The sequence below is a fragment of the Silurus aristotelis genome (genome assembly GCF_946808225.1).
Source record: "Silurus aristotelis genome assembly, chromosome: 7".
NCBI classification, from domain to species: domain Eukaryota; kingdom Metazoa; phylum Chordata; class Actinopteri; order Siluriformes; family Siluridae; genus Silurus; species Silurus aristotelis.
In genome coordinates, this window is record NC_139580.1 from 9,420,922 (window position 1) to 9,443,438 (window position 22,517).

Here is a 22,517-nt window from a genome sequence, read left to right on the forward strand (position 1 = left end):
CTGGCAACGTTTCATCCTCGAGAGGAACTGTTATTGTTAGATAAGAAAACACTTAGCATGTCGGTGACACCTCTGACTCAACCAGGGAACAGCCCAGAATGTGGCCTCTCCCGAGGTGTAAACTCTCATCAGGGTTAAGAAGAGTGTTTGAGTCATGGGTATTTTTTTTGTGACTCAGATCTGAGTGTTGTGTTTCCGCACACCCCAGCTCTAGCGTTATCAACCGCTGTGTTCCTGATTCAAACAGGAGCTAATCTGATAGCCTGCCTGTGCCTTTCACAAGCGCTTGCATCATGCCATTATGTATTATTGCTTGTGCAATTTGCAAGCAGTTACTACAGTAATGCTTTACGACATGAAATGGTTCAGAGCGGGGAAAAGTGTAAAAGTTCACCCGAGCCGAAGTCATCGGCGTGGAAGTCTTTCCGACGTTGGAAAGAAACTCTGATTGTGAAGAGAGGAAAGGAATGATAATAAGGTTATTTGACTTTCTTCAAGAGGAACTAGAAATGCAAGACCGAGGCAGGATCTTGAACACTGTGCTGTGTGTTTGTAGGCAAATGAGCAGAATTGGCCTTTAGCTCACCTTGTTAAGAATAAATGACTGACTCTGTGATCAGAAGTGACACAGTATTATGTTGTTACAGGAAAATCTGAAGAGACACAAATAGCCCCGTTAGTCACACGATGTCTAATTCGAAAGCTGTTTGGACTTCGACCGTTGCCGTTCATCCTATAATCCAGTTGAGAAAATGTTTGCGTCTGTACCGAGTGCACGCTTCATTTACAGTAACAACATGTGCTGCATTTTCCTAAAACGGTCCCAGCATGAGGACGTTCATACATTATTAACAGAAATAATTACAATCACGGGAACAATAGCATACTGGTGCAAAGTGGATAGGCTACATTAAACTAGGTGTGGAAGTGTGTAACTGAGTGTCGCATAAACACACCATCACACCAAACCATATATTTTTAAAAAGCAAACGAAGTACAATAGCTTTATTTTATTACTGTCCAAAACAGCTGACCTTCCATAGCGTATCCCTGCCATGGTGTTTGCCCAAGTTACTGTTAACACGAGGAAATGAATCATTTTTCTAATAACCTACATCGTAAAGTGTTCTCCAACTCCACAGTGATTTGCCAATGTGATCAATTATCTATTTGTTATAAAACACAAACTGCATTTTCTAGTTAGTGTTAATAATGCTGGACGTACACAAAACCATTAAGCTTCTACTATCTCTTACATTATAGAAGCTATAAACATCCGTTCATTCAACAAGCTAAATAAATAAGAAAATAATATCACAAATGGTTTTTAAGGTTTTCGATAAACACACAATGCAGAAAAGTCCTCCTCGACATGCTGACATGCATGGAGACTCTTTGCATCCATGTGAAAAAAAAAAAACTTACACAAAACTGCACCACGTGAACAATTATGGACGTCTTTACATGTGTTTATGAGGTGTGACTGCCGTATGAGTCCTTGTGTAACCGGTTATAGAAATAATAACATTTTATAAGCCTACAGAGTGTCATGCAAAAGAATGTGGATGCAATTGCAGATCATTTCAACTGAAGTGCAAATAAAGAAAGACAAAGAAAGAAACAAACAAAAAATGTAAAATTAAAATGTCATATATATCGACCAGGTATAACATTATGACCTTCTGCCTAATATTATGTTGGTTCCCATATTGCTGGAAAAAACAGTTGTGACCCATCGAGCATCTACAGCATTAACGTTTTCAACAGTTTGAGCTACAGGAGCTCGTCTGTTGGATCGGACCATATGGTCCAGCCTTCACTCCACATGTGCATTAACGATCCTCGGCCGCACACGACCCTGTCCCAGGTTCACCACTGTTCCTTCCTTGGAGCACTTTTGACAGATACTGACCACTGCAGACCAGGAACATCCCACAAGTGCTGTAGTTTTGAAGATGCTCTGACCCAGACGTCTAGACGTCACAATTTGGCCATCGTCAAACTCATATCCTCATATCCTTACGCTCGCCCATTTTTCCTGCTTCTAACACGTCAACTTTTACACCAAATATTGATTTTTAAAATATACATGTTCTTACAATTCCTTCTTACTTCACAGCATTTTCACACCTGTCTAAATCATGTTGAGTGTGTGTGTTAATATGTCAGATCAGCAGTAATAATGGGTGTTTTGTGATATGTAGGGGGGATTCATGGGGAACTATTGGTTGGCATGAGTGAAGGGGAAAAAAATAACTTCTAAACTTTATAATTATATACCTTCACAATTATTTTCTATAGTTACTCAAAAATGTGCTATAAGAACAGTTGGATAATAAAATTGTAATGAGTGCTTAACAGGGTGTGGATTGCCTTTTTGTTTTCAGTCATTAGATCCCTTTTAGACATTTGTTGCTTAATGTAATTTTGCATGCAAACACAGTGTTTTTTTTTTTTGCACTACAGTAGTTAAAAGCCGTGGGAAAAACAGGTATGCCTGAAGGTGAGTTTTGAAGAATCTTGGTGACTCACTCAATAATTTCACGGCTTAGTGGTGCAGAAATGAAGCCCTGCCACTGTGTGTTCAGGTTGGAATTTCAGCTGTGTTATGTGGAGATCATGAGCAGGGCTGATGAATCTCTCTCTCTCTCTCTCTCTCTCTCTCTCTCTCTCTCTCTCTCTCTCTCTCTCTCTCTCTCTCTCTGTGTGTGTGTGTGTGTGTGTGTGTGTGTGTGTAAGTGTGTGTGTAAGAGCTGAGGTAGAATTTGCATTCGAGGAGGCGTGTGCAGCCTTCAGCCTCCTACACTGGTAGGGCTGACATGCACTACATGAGAGTCAGGAGGTAGGTGAGAGAGAGGACTAAAATAGAAAACATTTAAGTCGAGGGGGAAAAAAAACATCCAAATGAGAGATGTGGCAAAAATATCATTACTGTATTACTGTACATATAAAAAAAAAAAAAAAAAAAAAAAGTATTTTCATCCATGATAACCCTAAACTTCTTAATATTTAGTAATTTACATTTTTCGTTTATCAAGTTAGTATTAGTATAATTATTATTTAAATAATCATTAGTATAGATGAAAGAGGGAGCGATAAAAATAAAAAAGGCACAATGCTAATAATACTCGCTAAACTCAGAAAAGTGCTGTATATTATGGTCATTTATATTAAAATCTAAGTAAAATATTGTAATTCAACCCTTCTCCTATATGCAGAATAATGATATGCATACATACAATGGAAAAGGTGCACTCTGTAATCTTTACGATCCTTCATAGACGTGCTATAAGTTATATCATATATATAATAAATCTCACAGAATATTTTACATTTACTGAAATGTATGATCAAAATATATTGCAAAAGTTTTGACTAGTTGTGCTTTTTATTTATTTGTTTATTTTTTACCTCAGATGTCTATATTTTTGTTGGCCAGAAATCATCTGACCCCTTTCCTCAGGTATTGCAGTCTTTTGTTTAAAAGCCATTTATAAGCATTATCTTCAGGGTGGAGTCTATTTGCAATTGTTAACAAGGAACGCAAAAAAAAATAAAAAATACAAAGTGCTCCTTCAAAATAAAAATAAATAAATAAATACAAATTCTTCAGCAGCCTGAATACCAACAACAAGAAAAAAAAAAACAGATTGGTATATAATTATGACAGAGATGGAATTAAGCATAATCAAAGTTGGAGGCTGAGTGGGTTCTCAACGTGTGATGATGAGCTCTGTATTTGCGCAATCATCTATTAATGGCGCGCCCCATGCACGAGATAAAGGAGGGATGGAGGGAGGTAAGGATCTCGCAAGGAGGAAAGGGCAAGAGAAGGGAGTCTGTGCTCGGGCGGGAGAAATAAGCCTTTCAACCAGATAAGAAGGGGGGTGTTACATAACCACATGAGTCATGAGATTACAAAGTAGCAACCGGAAAAAAAAGGGAGAATTTCTTTTTTTTTAGCTCCAGAAATAGAAAAACGTGTATACAAACAATGACACATAAGATATCATAAAAGAGATGTGCTGCTAGGAAAAATAGCAGCGAAGGCAGGAAACTGACTTCAGACTCTGTTTCCGAGCTGAGCTGTTGATCATTTAGGACTTATCTTTAAAACGAGTTAAAAGGGCACCCCACACACACACACACACACACACACACACACACACACACACACACACACACACACACACACACACACACACACACACACACACACACACACACACACACACACACACACAGTGACTGTTTAAAGCACCTGACCTGGATCTGACTTTCAATCCAACATTAATCCATCTTCATAATCACAGTTTAAGTCCATAAAAGCGACTTAAAGTGAGGTAGAGTCAAAATTATGCTTTCGGAAATGAGCTACTTGAAGCGAGACGAGGACATTAAATCGATTTAATGAGCCGGATCCGTAGACTTTTAAAAAATAAGTCACTACTTAAGCGTCACTGTGTAACAATTCGCACTCATCATTGACCATGATGTTATGCTTTCGTAATGCCTTCCCCCCAAAAAAAGAAGATTTAAAACATTTAATTAAGCATTAACTGCTGATGAGCAAAACATAAACACGTGGCACCAGCATTCTCCCATACACTCCCTTACACACTGCTTCCTCACCTTTGATAGGCTTCTCCGTGTGCTTCCGGACCTCTGTTTGGAGACGGCGGTGGGCCGACCCTGCTTGAGAGGAGCACTAGGAGCTGCTGAGGTCTGGATGTGACCGTGATTCAGAGTGTTAAGGACGCTGACATCGGGAGGCCTGGCTGTGCTCGGCTGCGTCCTGGGGAGACGTCTGTGGTTGCCGTCTAGGCTCACCCTCCTGCTGCTCCCTCTCGCGTTCTGCACACGAAATTCTGCCAAATCGCTCGCCTTCGCATTCGCCAGGAGTCTGAAGGCGGTCGGATTTAGCTGAAGAGAGGAAAAGCAGAAACGTTAAAAGCTGAAGAAGAGACAGCAATGAGTGTGCGGAGACACAGTGCTGTGCTTCTTTTTGGGCTGTTTCACCTGCTAAAGCTCTATCCAGCATGAAGTTTTCTTTCAATAAGTAAGACGACAGCATAAAGCCATTAGTCACGTCTGGGTGAGTGCCCTGCTCTTTCTGATCTGCCCTGCTGTGAGCTGCTGTGAGTTTCAGAAAAAAAGTGTGTGTGTAAGAGAGAGAGAGAGAGAGAGAGAGAGAGAGGGAGAGAGGGAGACACAGCACTGCAGCACTGCACATCTACGATTGATGTTCCCTCTCCCCCTACAGTGATGTGCTGTTATGCCACCAAAGCAAAGGAAACATTACTGCGCCTTTACGGTTGGCTGGCCAGAGCCGAGACAAAGTTTGCCAGGAGGACAGAGTGTGAGAACACTGAAAACGCTTTTATTTGATTAACAACAAATACAGAAAATAATTGATTTGAAAAGGAATTTTAAAATGAAATAATGACTATAAGGAGAAAGTGCAAAATATCTGCTTTAATAAACCCATTTACATCATTAGACAGTAAACCTTTTTTTTTTATATATATCCCTTAATATATTCCTGTTTAAAATACAATTAAAATTAAAGCAGCAGTCTGTAACATTACAGTAACAAACCATCTTTCACCTAATCAACATCCCTATTCTGTTACAAGTGGCAGAATTGAGAGGCTTTTTTTCAGGCTAAGATTTTTACATTTTCAGGCCTGTGACATCAAAACAACAAACGTAGCAAAATCATACTTATGGTACCGACTTTTTTTTCAGTGATGCACTGGTTTCATGAAATGCAAAAAACATCGCATGCACACAAACAGTGTCTCACAAGTGAGTACACCCCTCACATTTCAGCTACCATTTAAGTATATCTTCTAATATATTCTAAAAATAGCTGACAACAAAAGTGAGTACACCCTATCTGATAACAGCTCTACATCATGTAACCATGCAAAAACACACGTCCTATTCATCATGTTCATGTTTTTGTCTGCTTGACAGGACCATACAAATTTGTGTATCTTGTATTAGAGCAGTTAGAATTTTGTGCTTTCAGTACAATTCTCTCATACTGACCACTGGATGTTCAACATGGCACCTCATAGCAAAGACTCTCTGAGGATTTGAGAATTGTTGCTCTCCACAAAAATGGCCGAGGCTGAAAAAAGATCGGCAACACCCTTAAACTGAGTTACAGTACAGTGGCCAGGGTCATACAGAGGTTTTCCAAGACGGGTTCAACTCAGAACAGCTCTCGCATGGGTCCATCAAAGAAGTTGAGTCCTTGTGTTGTGCGTCAAGTGCAGAAGCTGCATCAGAAAACAGACATGAGTGCTGCCAGCAATGCTTTAGAGGTTGCTTGTCAATTCTCAGACCATCCACTGCACACTGCAATAAGTCTGTTTGCATGGTTGTTGTCCAAGAAGGAAGCCTCTTTTGAAGCTTGTTCACAAGAAAGCCCACAAACAGTTCACTGAAGACGACCTGTCCAAGACCATAAATTACTGGAACCATGTCCTGTGGTCTGATGAGACCAAGATAAACTTGTTTGACTCAGATGGTGTCCAGCATGTGTAGTGATGCCCTGGTGAGGAGAACCAAGAAAATTGTCTTGCCTACGGTCAAGCATGGTGGAGGTAGCATCATGGTCTGGGGCTGCATGAGTGCTGCTGGTACTGGGAGCTGCGGGTCATTGAGGGAAACATGGATTCCAACATGTACTGTGACATTCTGAAGCACAACATGATGCTCTCCCGCTAGGAACTGGCTGAAGGGCAGTTTTCCAACAGAATAACAACCCCAAACACACCGCCAAGAAGACAACTGCCTTGCTGAGGAAGCTAAAGGTGAAGGTGTTGGAGTGGCCAAACCTATACCCTATTAAGCACCTGTGGAGCATCCTCATGTGAAAGGTGGAGAAGTGCCGTGTGTCTAACATCTAGCAGCTCCGTGATGTCATTATGGTGAAGTGGAAAAGGATCCCAGCAACAACCTGTGCAGCTCTGGTGAATTCCATATCCAGGAGGATTAAGGCAGTGCTAGATAACAGTGGTGCTTACACAAAATATTGTCACTTTGGGCACGTTCACTTAGGGGTGACATGTTCTTTGACATGTTCACTTAGGGTGAACTCACTTTTGTTGACAGTTATTTAGATAATAATGGCTGTATGTTGAGTTATTGTTGGAGAACAAGAGACATTTAGTGCTAAACAATTGAAATGACATTTTCTTAACAAACAAGAGACACAAATGGCAGAACTGTAAGCAGCCGAGTTTGATATATATGTCTTCTCTCTGTCGAGTTTAAAAACTCGGGTCGCAAAGGCAACTATGCGAAAATTATTTAAGAAATGCTACACTTAATACACACAGATCTGCACAGACAGAGGAAGCTCGAAGGACAGTGCTTAATATTTAAGACATGATGTACTGGATCACCAAGGGAATGACAAGTGTGTATAGGGAGGGGAGTTCCCAGAATATATACACACACAACAGAGCTTCAAATGCTTCACATAGCAGAGATATGAGCCAATAGCATAGATATGATGCCTGCGCTAGGATGAGAAATTATAACCCTAACATCTCAGTAGTGTTAAGAAGTGATGAGGATGTCACAAAACAGTTGTCTTTGAACACTTCTTAGAAAAGTACATTATGCCCTTTAAACAAAAGATATGGACACAAACACCAAGATCAATGCAAAAACTGAGTCAAGTCATTTACAGTCTCCACCCAATGTCTCAATTCACTCAGGTGGGTCTTAGAAACAACAAAGTACTTGCATTGCATTTCATTAAATTGAATTGTGGAGATTTCTGCTCATTCAACCACAAGAGAGTTAGTCAGGTACTGATTTAGGCGAGGTGAGGAGGCCTGGGGTACATTCAGCATTCTAATTCATTCCAAAGGTGTTCAAAAATGTTGTTTTTAGCGCTCGATAGCAGGCCACTCAAAATCTTCCACTCCAACGCTTTATCTTAATAGAGCTGGCTTTGTGGACAGGGGCACTGTCATGCTAGAACAGGTTTGGGTCTCCTAGTTTAAATGAAGGGACAAATGTAATGCTGCTGAATCCAAAGACCCTATACTATACAAAACCCTATAAAACTGTGTGCCTTAAACCTTGTGATAACTGTTTGGGGAAGAACCACGAATGGCTGAAAAAGGCAGGTGTCCAAATATTTTTTTTTCCATAGAGCAAATCGTTCCTCCTCAGCGCTTTTCTTACTTCTTTAAAAATAGACAAAAAAAAACAGCTGCCTTTTTCCCCCCACTGTATCAATGCTGCATAAGCTGAAACTGGTAAAATAAAACAAAAAACAAAAACATAATTCATTGAACATATACAATTATTACTTCTTTTTCATAATAAGGATAAAACAAAGGTGCCTGTTCTCCACTTTTCAGTATACAAGTAATCTAAATAACAGAGGTACTGGATACTGCACTGTTATATAGATTACATATTGGTCTCTTTCATCCTAAATATATACACACATATATACATCCCTTAACTAGACTAAACTATTACTCAGCTTACCGGCCCTATACTGGGGTGGGGGTGTTGGGGTGACAGGATCGTCTGCCATCGATTCTTATCTAATTTTATCAGTCTTATAAGAGCTTCCTTTACTGGCATCTTATCTTCTTTGTTCCTCTTTGCAGGCAGACAACGGGAACAGACTCCAGGTCTGAATGCCATATTTAGAATCAGCTAGAAACTTAATGGAGCAACAATACATAGCTGGCCAAAAAACCACAAAGTTGACAACTGGCCATTAACTTCTCTGTTAAAAAACAAGCTTTGATTATCTGGCTGGCGTAAAAATAAGTTTACCCACCTTACTTCTACAGACATTAAGAGAGAACCCTAAACGGATTTAGTGTGGAACATCCTGTTCCACTTTTGGCCCCCATTTTCTCTTATAATAACCTCCACTCTTCTGCGAAGATGTTCCACAAGATTTCGGAGTGTTCTTGTGAAGATTTTGCTCATTTAGCCACATGGGTGTTAGTAAAGTCAGGTGCGAATGTCGGTTGAATGTCGGTCGGTTGTTGTGCAATCAGCGTTCCAATGCGTCCCAAAGGTTTTCCACACTAACCCGTGTAAACCATATCTTCAAGTCATGCAAAGGCATCATATACAATAATGAGCCTCCAGATTTGTGGACAGTTTGGGGAAGAACCTAATAGGGCTTGAAAAGTCAGGTGTTCCACTATTTTCATCAATATTGTGTATGCAGCCGCTAGGTGTTACTTATGAAATGCACATGATTAGTAACTCATGAAAAAGTGCAACTAACTCTAGAAAAGCAAAACGTCTGGCGTTTTTGGAGCACTTTAAGTGCAACTCAACTCAACTGCATTGCGCCAGGCAATAAGGGAATCAACCATAACCTCAGAGAAGTTCTATCAATCGAGGAAAGAGTTATAAGGCCAAAAATAATTAGAAATTCACTATTTTACTGTTTTACAAACAAAGAGCTGACTAGAGTCTTCCCAGGACTGAGTGTCCCAACAAATTCAGTCTAAGGTCAGACTGTTTATTGCTCAAAGATATAAAATAAAACCAAAACGAGCTACATCATGTGACCTTCAGACCTCTGCAGGCACATTAAATGTTTAGCACAATCGAAAAAACAACTGAATAAATACAGTACATATGATTCAGATTTGCAAAACTGCATCTTAATAAACCACAACAGTTCTGAAATGATAGAAGTTTGTAAGGAACACACAATTGTATTATAGCCTTGCCACTCATATCATACTCCACACTCCTCCGCCATTTTCTGTCCTTTTTTTTTTTTTTACCTTTTATTGTTCACACCTGCTCATTCTGGGTGTTTGCTCAGCAAAAACAAAATTTATTACAAGAAAATGTTGCCATGCAGCCTTCTGCTTTCACATACATATAAAGGGAATAAGTTACTAGACAAGATCAGACAGTCAAGTACGTAATACAGTTGAAAAAAAAAATTAATATAAAAATAATAAAAAAGTTTATATTTATTTTTAAACAATCAATTTTTCATTACTTTCTATATTTTATATGATTTTGCATGGACTTTTTCAATTTTTAGAATTTATTCTTGGGTGATTGCATAACAAATTCTATGTATTTATTATTATCTATTATATTATGTCCCTGCTTATTAGTGTTTATTTATATATATATATATATTAATATTTATAACATTTTAATTATGTTGTATATATTTTGTATTAAGTTTTAAACATTAACCATGCTAATAAACATAATAATAATAGCAAATCAACAAAATTGATTTTTTTAAAACATATTTTTTAAAACAAATTTTTTTGATATTTTTTAAAACATAAAAATGATCATCAGATCCTCTATTTCGATAAGCTTGCATACTACTACTCAGGTCAACTCTGTACATTACATGTCTATAAGTTAATTATATTTGTAAAACAGATATAACACAGGGATATTTGTAGTGTAGGTGTGGTTACGACAGACAAGTATTTCAACTTTTCCCTATTGCGAGGAAAAAAAAACCCAGGCAGATGTTCACTTCCTGAAGAGCTACACTTAAAGGGAAAAGACATAAATATTCTATCAAGGAAGCTAAAGTTTTTCTGCTTACTCATCTCCACGGTTTTGACTTTGCCAATTGTTTTAGCCCGCTTGACTCCCACAGGCCACCTCCCATAATTAAATACAAAACTAAAAAAAAAAAAAAAAAAGAATGTAAGCAAATGCATTCCTTGTTTCACTAAATATTATTTAGATTTTATTTATAAAGTATTAATAAATAAACTTGAGTATAACATAACAAAAGCATAGCACTGAACAGCAGATGCTATTCATTTTGTAAAAACATGCTTTTACAACATCTGGCAGCTGTGTTTAGCTCAAAAGTAGGGACGCATCCACATCATTGCTTTTAGACCAAGTACGAGTATGAAAATGTTTTGGTACTCGTTAATGATACAAACATGCATAACCCATTTAGTATTAATCAATTTAAAACATTTAATTAATGTTTGATTTAACTGTGTCTATGATGGTCGATGCTGTGTGTGTGCTGTAACAATAAAACTTATGCGCTTATTCCTTGTGAGTAGCAAAAGTCTTGCAAAAGCACTGTGGTTATCTCAAGAACAATAAATTCTCTGCACGTTCCCTTCTTAATGCTAATCAATACCTTAACATGCAAGCAAGTGGTGGCCTCCAACGTTCATGGCATGACCACGGTCCCTGAAACAGCCCTGGGTGTTCAGAACCTTTCATGCTCTATGTTTTAAACATACTCTGTAAAAGTCATTAAATGTAATGAAATAAACATTAGAAATGGACATGTACTGTTTCTACTGGAAATGTACAAATCTGAAGAAAAAAAAAAAAAAAAAGAAATACATGCTTAAAATCAATTTTTAAAAACCCACCCAATAAAAAAAAAAATTTATTCATTTGCAAGTGAATAACTAAACTCGATTTTTTAAAATTATTAAATCTAATCAATTTATTAATAGCCAAATAGTTTCTTTTATTGGGGAAGGTTGACACAAATATTATGGTAATGTTTTCTAGATGGTTTGTCCACAAATGTGAACAACAATAATCTATTTTGTATATGTTCTGTGTTTATTTATTATTTATGTGCTGAATTTCCCACTAATTTCTATGTCTACTTAAATTTCATTTCAAAGATTCTGAGAGATTACATGGGGATCAATTCTGCAGAAAAATAGATTTGATTGATTTCAGTAAACTTCTCGATATTTAACGGCAAAATACTTCCAGTCCACATAGAAACTGAACTGCCTGCACAGAGGATAGTCACATGTTCTGACTAGATTTGTAAAAGAATGGAAGAAGCAAATATGGACCACCAAAGAAATACAAGAAATGATCTTAGCAAGCCTCTCCATCCACACAATCCTTCAAGAGATCTAAGCTATGACTTTTTTTTGTGGGTGTGCCTCTATACAGACACTGTGTTTCCAAACAGCTAGCTTTAGCGACCAAACAAATTCACTTACTATACCTTACAGGGACAAAATGAAGGAATTATGCAATAAGATATGTTTGCATGTTTGGACCAGTCTTACCTCTGTAAACTGTAAGGGGAAGATTCCGACCTTGTCACCCAACTTCCCTTCAGCCCAGTTCTCATCCACTCGCTTTAACAAGGTGATGACGTCTCCCTGCATACAAATGAGACAAGGGTAAAGACACAGAGACAACGTGAGACAAGTAGTATGCAAAATGGGGCAGTGAGGTGGACTGCGTCACCACTGCTCTGACCGCACGTGTTTAATTTTCCCCTATTTTTTCACCCTAATTCTAAATTATTATCATCATATATTTTTATGCTATTTAAAAAAAATAATTCTGTTTAATTTACATGTTATTTTCTATAGTATTTTTTATTTTATCTTTTTAGATGAGTCATTAAAAGCATTTCTGAAAATCTGCATGTCATACTGTGCATGTGAAACCCCCACCCTCAAGTCTTTCTTTTTAATTTATTTTATATTCTTTTTTAAATTTAATGCATGACACTTGTACAGATGCAGGGGTGTCCCGAACAGCTGTAATTATTTGAAGCTGAAGACAGGATGCCCTGTCTTGTATCTGCAAACCCTTAACTCCTTTCCTTAAAGCTTTATTTCTATTTAAACCATCTGGTCTCAAGGAGAAAGAAAATAAATAAATAAATAAATAAATAAATAAAAATAAAAAAACAGGACGCTCTTTAATGGACTTCACAGAGTCACAGCTGTTACATAACTTTCTCTGAAACAGTCTTGGCATGTGTGACTGTAGAGAAAGCTAAAGCTAAATCCCATTACTGCCAAAAACCTAACTCATTTATAAGGTACAAGTCAGCAGCATATAAAAAGCACAATGCATTATTACTGAGGTGATTTGATACTCTCGCATTCAACCCTAAATTTTACTGGTATCACGGTAAATCCCATTTCTTTCACGTACATGCATCAAAAAATAAGTTTTTGTCTGATTACTGAGAACTAGAGCTGATGCAAACACTACAGCAGTGCGGGGTTCCAGGACTGGAGGGGTGGGGTGGGGTGTAGGGCAGGTTACAGGTTCAACACTGTAATCTCTATAGCGATATACAAACACTAACAGAAAGTGTGTGATAACTACATTGTGTATCATGAGAAGGTCCTTAATTTTTTCTAAATTCTCGATTTTTGTTTTCTACATTGATTAACTTGTTCAAATGCTAAATTGAAATCGTGTGCATAAGGGAGCCCATTGCGGAGTAACATGCGGGTGAATGAGAAAGAACAGCTTTTTTTGACCATTTTTTTTTCTCCTTAGAAATGCAATGAATTTAATCTCAATAACAATACATAAGTACATATACTGAATTAATCGAATCTTACAATATTATGAATATTACACACACACACCTTCATGAAGGCCAGACACTCCTTCCTGTCATCTGGATCCAGCCTGTTCAGGTCGAAGTCGTACAGGGCGCGGCACAAAGGCGCAGGCTGCGTTTGATCGCCCAGGACCTGCACCATGATGCTGGGTACGAGACCACTGTTCCCTTTAATATCACCATAATACCAATTGTCATCCACTCTCCAGCGCAGGCCGACCATGTCGCCGGATTTCATGGTGAGCTCTCCGGGTCCATTGCGCTGATAGTCGTACAAGGCTTTAGCCAGCACCTGGAAAAACAAACACAGATAATACGGATAAGACAGACGAAGAATGAAGGACAAAAGGGACAAGAAACAGGAAGTAGTGTATAATGTAAAATAAAAACCGTTAACACATTTTCTTTAATCACTAGCTAACATGATCTACTAGTTTTTCACTATATGTTCTTCACTCATAAAACTTTAAATATGTATTCCCTTTTTGCTGCTACCTCCGCTCTTCTGGGAAGATTTTGGAGTGTGCTTGTAGGGATTTGTGCTTATTCAGCCGCAATGGTGTTAGTAAAGTCAGGTGCTGACACATGGTGACGAGGCCTAGGATGCAGTCAGAATACAATTTCATTACAAAGGTGTTCATTAGGGTTGAGGTCATGACCTTCCACTCCCACCCATGTAAACCAGATCTTCCTGGAGCTCACTTTGTGCACAGTGGCATTGCCATGCTAAAACAGGTTTGTGTCTCCTAGACATACTATACAATTGTGTGGCTACTTTGTGGTAAAATTTTGGAGAACCGCCACATATGGCTATAAAATACAGCTGTCCCAATACTTTTGTCTGTTGAGTGTATATAGCTTCAGTATGAGGTGATATATTTAGTTGTGTTTTTTAAAGATTAACACTGTTGATACAGAACTTAGCACTAAGATCGCTACATAGTATTTTTTTTTATTTCACACGGTTTATAATATCCAGTGTGAAAATTTTTCTTTTTTATTTAATTGTGAATAAATGTTTTTTTTTTCGCAAAATTATCAATCATTCACTCCTATTCACAATCTGAAGTTTATGTTAAACAGTACATTATGCAGAGCATCCTGTTGCCAAACACATTTCTGACTTACAGTGTAAATATTTTAAGTGTCGATGGTTTTCCACGTTTTAATTGATTCTACTCAAAGGCTCTTGCATTTGGAGAAACCCAAAACGTCTGACCTGTTTAAGCTGGCTTGAGTGCCAGTGTGGTGCAGCTTTGATAATGGGCACCCAGGAGGAGCTGAGCATAAACACACTGCACGTTCACACTCTTATAATGAGCACATTTACAGAGCTGCACCCAAAACCAAGAAGCCTGTAAGCACAAGTCAGTCAGTGCAACCGCTCTTATCTTGCTCTTATCTTGCTGTCACACTGCGCTTCAGGTAAAACAAATGTATTAAACTTGTCCTGTGATTGTTTTTATGACTCGGAGAAAGATCAGCATAAAAACAGTTGCATCATCATTTCAACCCTGGAGGTTTTTAATGATTCTTGGACACCTGCAGATTTAAAAGGTGTTTCCTGGGAATTAACAAACCTGGCAAAGAAAGAAAAATGATGGTGGTGTAGTTAAAAAAAACAAAAACAAAACAGAGACTATGCTTGACTGTCTCTATTTCTAACTAAATTGGCATTTTCACACCACGTTTATTTTGTGAAGCTCATCAGTTTGTGCATAAATGAAAAATTTTCTGGCCTCAAAATTTTAACTTAAAGTCGGTCTATTTGTTTCTTGCACAAATAATAAAAAAAAAAGTGAAGAAACTTAAAGGTCATACCCACATAGCAATTTTTCTCTGGCCCAGCTCCGGCCCACACAACCAGCTTTAGCTTGGCCCACATACCGCAATGAACTACGGTCCTAGTGTGGACCAGGTCTGGATTCCAAACAAGGGCCACACATGGGCCATAACTGGCCCAAGTCTCAGCCAAGTTAAATACCCATAACTGGTCCCAAATGACATCTGGCCCATGTCTTGTGAGCCGCCTTAAAAACAGTACCACCTCTGCCAAACCGGGCCATGTTTGGCCCACATGCCACATGCCAGTGCCGGATGAATGCCAGCTGTGCCAGATGAATGGCAAATCTGGGCCAAATTTGTTTGCTGACTGGGTAGTTGTAGCCTAATAAGCAGCTGAGAAAAACCATAGATCCTGAGGGGCGGAGCTTTGTAAACTAGGCTGGGAATAAAGGGCTGGTCTTAAGAAGTATTCTGCATCAAATCCAGCTACTTAAATCAAGCACCTTAAATTAAAAAATACATGTGAGATATAAGCGAATACAATTATGCCACAGATGTTCTTATCCAAAGCAACTTAGAATAATCTATATCATCTTACAGCATCTTACATTTTCATTTACATTTATGGCATTTGTCAGGCGCTCTTTTACAGGGAGACTTACAACAGAGCAGTTGATTTGTTGATTTGTCAGGACATTGTTCAAGGCTCAGCAGTGGCAGTGTGGGAATTTGAACTTGTGTGGGAGTTGACTCAACTACTGAGCTACCTCCCATCTTAATTACTGAGCTAGGGAAAAACATTACTTGCAAGCCCCACTTGTGCTGAAAATTGCACAGAAAATAATAATTAAAACTTAGTTTCTAAATCAGCTAAATCACTCTTGGTCTGAAGGTGGCGCTCCTGATCCTCAGTCAGGTATGGCTCGCTGAAAAGTCTTGTTGGGGCTGCATACCAAACATGTGATGCATGTGATGCTGGCTGCACCGAAGGCCTCCTCACACTACATTAGGACCTTACTAATGTGGCTAAATAAGCATTCATTCAATTTTCACAAGCACATTCAAAGATCTTGTGGAACATCTTCCCAGAAGAGTGGACCATATTATAACAGCAAATGGGGACTAAATATGGACTGGAAAGCTTAAAAAACACATTAGAATCTTATGGCTCGATGTCCACAATTAATCGTACATATAGTCAAGTCAAGTCAAGTTTATTTCTATAGCGCTTTTCACAACAGACATTGTCTCATAGCAGCTTTACAGAAATCAACAGTTAAGGTGAACGGTGTGAATTTGTCCCTGATGAGCAACCGTGGCGACTGTGGCAAGGAAAATCTCCCTTAGATGTTATGAGGAAGAAACCTTGAGAGGAACCAGACTCAAAAGGGGAACCCATCCTCATTTGGGTGACATCAAGAGTTTGATCATAAATGTTTCAACAATACAGAACACTGGAGAGTGAGAACTAACATGAGTACTGGAGTATAAGATTATAAGTGATGTTCTTTCTGCAGTATTATACAGCCTATATGGTTAGTAGCTCCTAGTTTTATGAGCTCAGCATTTGTGATCAATATAGTGTACATTCATGTCTGCATTATGGTTAATGTAACTTGCTCTATAGTTTAAATTAGATATTAGTTTTTAAGAGGGTTAGAACACTAACTACTAATGTCACTTTTTTATTTGAAGTCACAGAAAAGTTTTTATATTTTTCTTAAGAGAATGTCGTCAGGTGTTTGAGAAACCATTATTGTTGATTTGAACCTGTAAGTATAATGCTGGGAAAACAAGACCCACAGATCTGTAATATCAGTGCACAAACCAGCAGTTCTCTCATTCTTTTGTTCCCACACCTGTAAATTTACTCTCATAGCATGTACAGCAGTGCCTAAGTTGGAATGCTAGAATGCAAGCTAATATGTATAAAGAAACTAAATGTGCATGGTTCCCTGCATGTGCACTGCCACAACGTTTAAACTGAGTGCGGCTGCATGTCTTATGGCAGTCCTGGTCAGGTATATTTGTATATGTTGGTTTTGTGAGATTTTCATCATAGACAACAATAGTTCATCCCTACTGCTTTACATTTCAAGTACAAAAGCAGGCATGTTTTAATAAGGACTCATAAAGAAACTGTTTAATTAATTCATTTTATACTAACAGGAAAGATAAACATATTTGGAGTGGACGTGTTAAATTTTTTCTCATATACTGTATGTGAGCATACAAATGCCTGTTCTTTTTTAGGAGAGTGAGTGAGTGAGTGAGTAAGTGAGTGAGTAAGTGAGTGAGTGAGTGAGTGAGTGAGTGAGTGAGTGAGTGAGTGAGTGAGTGAGTGAGTGAGTGAGAGAGAGAGAGAGGGTTTAGTGTGAAGTTTGCACCATTTAACACCATTGTGCATTTGGGAAACTCAGCCCAGATACACAAAAGGTCACTCTTGAGTCAACATGGGTGTGTTAGAGAAAGAAAAACAATGAAATATGCAGGATCAGGATGACAATTTAAATCACTGCCAGACTGCAATTCTCATTAAAACGAGATTAACGCTGCCTTCACGTAAATCCAGATAGATCCGAAAGAACCATTTTAAAATGCGTTTGCAAACAATTTCCAAAGATTACTTGTGTGCTAAAATGTCTGAAAAGGCGTAAAACCCTTCACATGCATACAAACAAAGAATTCTGGCTTGCGTCATTTCCATCAAGTCTCCCTTTGAACTGACGCAGTTGCGAGTGAATTAATCCTCTTTTAAAGAATAAAAAAAAAAAACAGTATCATCAAAATCAAAATTGATGTAACATTAATCTTTACGAATGCTAACAAGCATCAAACACAAAAAACAACATATACAATACAACACCATGCACAATCTTGTTGGTTTTGTGCTGACCACATGAACATATTTGATTATCACCTTTTTTCAGTGCAAACTACAATGTAAAAAGCCATAGTGAAAAAATATGTATTAAAAGCATCTGTGCATTTTGTGTCGTTTTCACCACTATTCACAAAGTGAATCTTTAAACCATTTTATTTAGTCCATTAAAGACAATCAAACAAAAACTAACTCACAGAAAATCCATCCACATTGTTCACATTCATCACTCAACTGTATGAAAACTACCAGCACAAATGGAGAGCAAATCTCTGACAAGATCTCTGGAGATCAAATTTCTGACATAACCAGTACTGAATCTACAGTCTGGGTTAGAAAGAAATCAGCCCCAACTTTGTTTTTTTTCCCATACTGATCATTTGTTATTGGCTCATAAACATCACAAACAAATGATCTTACATGGATACCACAAATGAAACCTAACACCTTCCTCTGCTGCTGGTCTTCACAACTGGAAGACAGATTCCAACTAAAAGCCTGCTGTAAACTGGATATGTCCTTTGTTAGTTCCTTTTTAAATACAACTGATTTCTGTAGTCTTTTATCCACTGTAACCCAGTATTCTAAGTTTTTTCCATATGTCTCACCCTTCCAGACCTGTCCATGTCCCTTTTCCAGGTCATGTTGTCTCTCTGCATGTCGACCACCCACCCATCCTCCATTCTCACATCTCTACTTACAGGTCCTCATTACTTTCTTGTTCGCAGTTGGGATCATAATGTCGTTGTTTTCAGTAACACTGTGTGGCCGTGAAAACCCAAACACTTAAACTTTTCAAAAATCCTCACAAACTGTTGTTTTTACCGTGATATCAACGCTGAACTATGGGGAATTTCCACAAATAATCCGGCTTTTTCACAGGTACCAACGGCAACGAAGCAGGTGGTGAAACCGGATCAGAAATCACAACACCTCTTTAACAAAACAAGCAAAACATGCTATATACAATGTTAGTTAGTTAGTTAGTTATTCTTTCTTTCCCACAATTGCTTCCGTTTATTGTCAGTTTCTGTCTCACATATTGAAGCACAGAGTCAAAAACACACATACTCCTAAAACCTGTTTGTTATATAACCGGCCCCTATTGCATACCGGATCCTCTCTCCTATTACTCAAATAATGAATCTTTTAACATGTTTAAATATACATGTTTATATGGTGAAATGGAAGAATGACAGCTAATGTTTTGTTTTATAATTATTATTTTCTGAAAACAATGAGAAACGACGCTTTAGCTGTAAGGGAGTGTCTAAAAAGTGCACAAAAAAATTGACAGTTTGTCCCCCATTTTCTTCTTTATAAGGGAGGACAAAATATTTTACAAAAAAAAAAAAAAAAAAAAAAAAGAATTCTAAGGATGAATATTGTTTATATGTTAATCTTTCTCAATGATGGGTTTTAAAAGGGGCCTTAATAAATTATAAACCGATATTTTACTTGACATAAACCCTATTGTGTTACACTTGTTATGAATACAATCAACTGTAGCAAAGGGTATCCCTAAGGACAAGATGATTATTATTATTATTATTATTATCACTGTTATTATTGAACAAGGTCACACTTTGGGTAATACTGCTTTCTGAGGTCCTAGATGATATCCTATGCTGCCCAGAAAAGTGCTTCTCCGAACATCTCTCCGCTGCTACACTGTTTCTCAGTTGCAGATGATGAAGACTGACAGTGAAAGACGTCCTTTCAGATAAGTCCTTTTGGCCCATAATAGACAATTCAAAGGAGATAAGATACAGAAAAAGGTAGTGGACAATCCATATTTTGACATTTCACAGAGGAGAATTCTGTGAATAAGTTTGCCACACAATAATTTCCCAAAAAAAGAGAAAAACAAAAATAAATTATGGAACACAGCAACTATCCTCAACTGGGCCATGGAGATCTAAAAATAATATATTGTACCGATCACCAAAAAAAAGCTGAGACAACCAGTCTCTACTTCCCATATAATAAAAATGTATTCAGGGTCAAAATGATTTACACTGACAAGTCACATTCACAGCAGTTACAGATGTGTATTAGAATATTCTGAGCATCCAGACTACAGCCTTTAAACCAGCAATGGATCTGGTGAACCCTAATGATGGCTCCATGTGTACAAGGTGCAAAAAATACATCTGCAAAAAGCACTTGCTTATTCTACGATAATTCACAAATGAAAAAAAAGTGAAATAATGAAATAATCTGCAAAATGTTAATTTAAAAAAACATAAAAGGAACTGCATTATATTTATTTTTTATCTATTACTGCCCTGAATAAGTTATTCCACATATCAGATATATGCATCCAGTCCACAACACCCAATAAAAACTGAATTTACAAAAAATATTTGAGACCAAGATGGCGGCGCTGCTGTAGCTCGCAGCGGCCTCTCCGGATCCAAAACCGCTTGCACGCGGTGCACTTTATGTGGCGAGGACACTTACTTTTGTCCTTGCTCTGTGTTCTGTTATGTAGCTTTATGTTCTGTGTTGTAGCTCTATGTGGTTGAATGTAGCACCAGGGTTCTGGAGAAATGTCTAATTTCACTGTGTACTGCGTCCACTTTATATATATAAATGACAAAAGCTTCTTGACTCTTGACTTAAAACAGTTTAAAAATTGACATATGTTTGATTCTTAATAACTTTAGATGATCACCAAATTTTGTATATTTTGTGATAGTTGCATTATTGCATTGTGTCATTGTTTGTCCTGAGTACATCAACCACAGTTTCTTAAGAAAAACCTCCAGGAAATGCACATTATTTTCCAGCAAGCTCTGAATATCTGATCCCTTTCCAACAGTGACTACATAATGCTGAGATACGTTTTTTCATCCCTAGGACAACTAAAGGACTTGTGCAGTACTGTAAAAACAAGGGTGTTAGTATAGTCAGGTACTGATGTAGTGTGAGGAGCTGTGGTGCAGTCAGTGTTTCAATTCATCCCAGGGGTGTTCATTAAGGTTGAGGTCCAAGCTCTATAGCAGACCATTCAAGATCTTTCACTCAAACCCATGTAAACCATATCTTTGTGGAATCTCACTTATGCACAGGGGCATTGTCATTCTGGAACAGGTTTGGGTCTCCTATTTCAAGTAAAAATGTCATGGCCCCACATTCAAAGGCATCATATACAATTGTATGCCCTCAACTTTTGTGTTAACAGTTTGGGGAAGAAGCACATATGGCAAAAAAAGTCTGGTGTTCCAATATACAAGTGTGTGTTTATACAAATACCAAGTGCTTTCTTTTACATAATTCATCTTCATCAAACCAATTGGCCCAGTGTAGAAACTTGTGCAGTCTGCATATTCAATGACATCCTAAAGGTCCCTATTAGTGCCACTAGACACTGTAGCAACATGTGATCTAGACATGATACGCCAACAGCAGAAGGCAACAAATTACCAATGGACACCAGTGTTACACCATTACAGTTATCATCATTAACGCCAATACAATTCTTATTATAACCATCAAAACCATTCGAGTTTATGAGGGCTTCTAATATTTATTTCCGGCAAGGTGACATAAAAACAGGCCCTCTAAAATCATGTGTGTGCAAAGCTACCATCAAATCAAAAGGTGAGTGCTTTTTACTTAATAAAAAAAAAAAAGAAAAAAAAAAAAGAAATATTTGTATACATAAATTTGAAATTTTACTTGGAAAAAAAGTATACTTATAAGATTAGTTGTAACCCACAAGACACATTCATTGCCAATGTAACACAAACGTATCCTTGTAACCCACAACACACTAGATGTGCACTTTGTACACGGTCCCTTACTGACAAACGTCTTCTGGTCTACTTTGTTGCGTCTCTCATTTCCTTGTTGAGAAAACGGGTTATTTTTGTGCATTTATGTTTACATGGTAATGAACCGACGGTCCCAATGCCGAGGACAATCTAAAACTCACTTCTCCGAGCCCCTGACAGAATCAGGAAGTGAGTCCAATACACGCAGCGTCTTTACTAAACAAGTGCTGCCGTGCTTCTATTCAAAACTTAAGAGTTTTAAAAGCACATCTGAACCTTCCAAGTCCTATTTACTTACCTTAATTTCCATATAGTCCAACCAAGAATATTGGAAACATAGCAGCTTCGAACAGACAAAACGATTTCCCGAAGAGAGGAGGTGGAGTGCACACGGCTCAACTTTCACTGCACAGGGTTCATTCTAACTGCAGGGCACTGCACTGTTTACTGTCACTGATACTACAAGCTGTGTGTGTGTGTGTGTGTGTGTGTAAGTGAGAGTGAGAGCCATTCAGACTCACTGCAGTGAACTGTTCACTCCTACTGTGATTCACTGTATCTTTTACTCCAGCCTAGACAGTATAATTGTTTGTTTTCGTAGATAAACACAGGTTTACTTACAAAAATCACTTTTTTAGTGCAGTTTTCTTTAAAGACACTTTGTGACAATGTCCAAGTTTAGACTCACAAAAACACCAAA

General features: G+C 37.9%; 1 protein-coding gene across 1 annotated transcript in view; it reads right to left on the bottom strand.

Moving 5' to 3' along the window:
• sh3rf2 (SH3 domain containing ring finger 2) overlaps positions 1 to 22,309 on the bottom strand; it is a 35,208-nt gene extending 12,899 nt beyond the window's left edge. Inside the window, exons 1-4 of the mRNA XM_083547073.1 lie at positions 22,116 to 22,309; positions 13,398 to 13,664; positions 12,066 to 12,161; positions 4,633 to 4,923 (exon numbers count right to left, since the gene is read on the bottom strand). Coding sequence (XP_083403199.1) covers positions 4,633 to 4,923; positions 12,066 to 12,161; positions 13,398 to 13,664; positions 22,116 to 22,127 — 666 coding nt within the window. The 5' untranslated portion in view covers positions 22,128 to 22,309. The remainder of the gene's footprint in view (positions 1 to 4,632; positions 4,924 to 12,065; positions 12,162 to 13,397; positions 13,665 to 22,115) is intronic.
• Between the last annotated feature and the right edge of the window lie 208 nt (positions 22,310 to 22,517).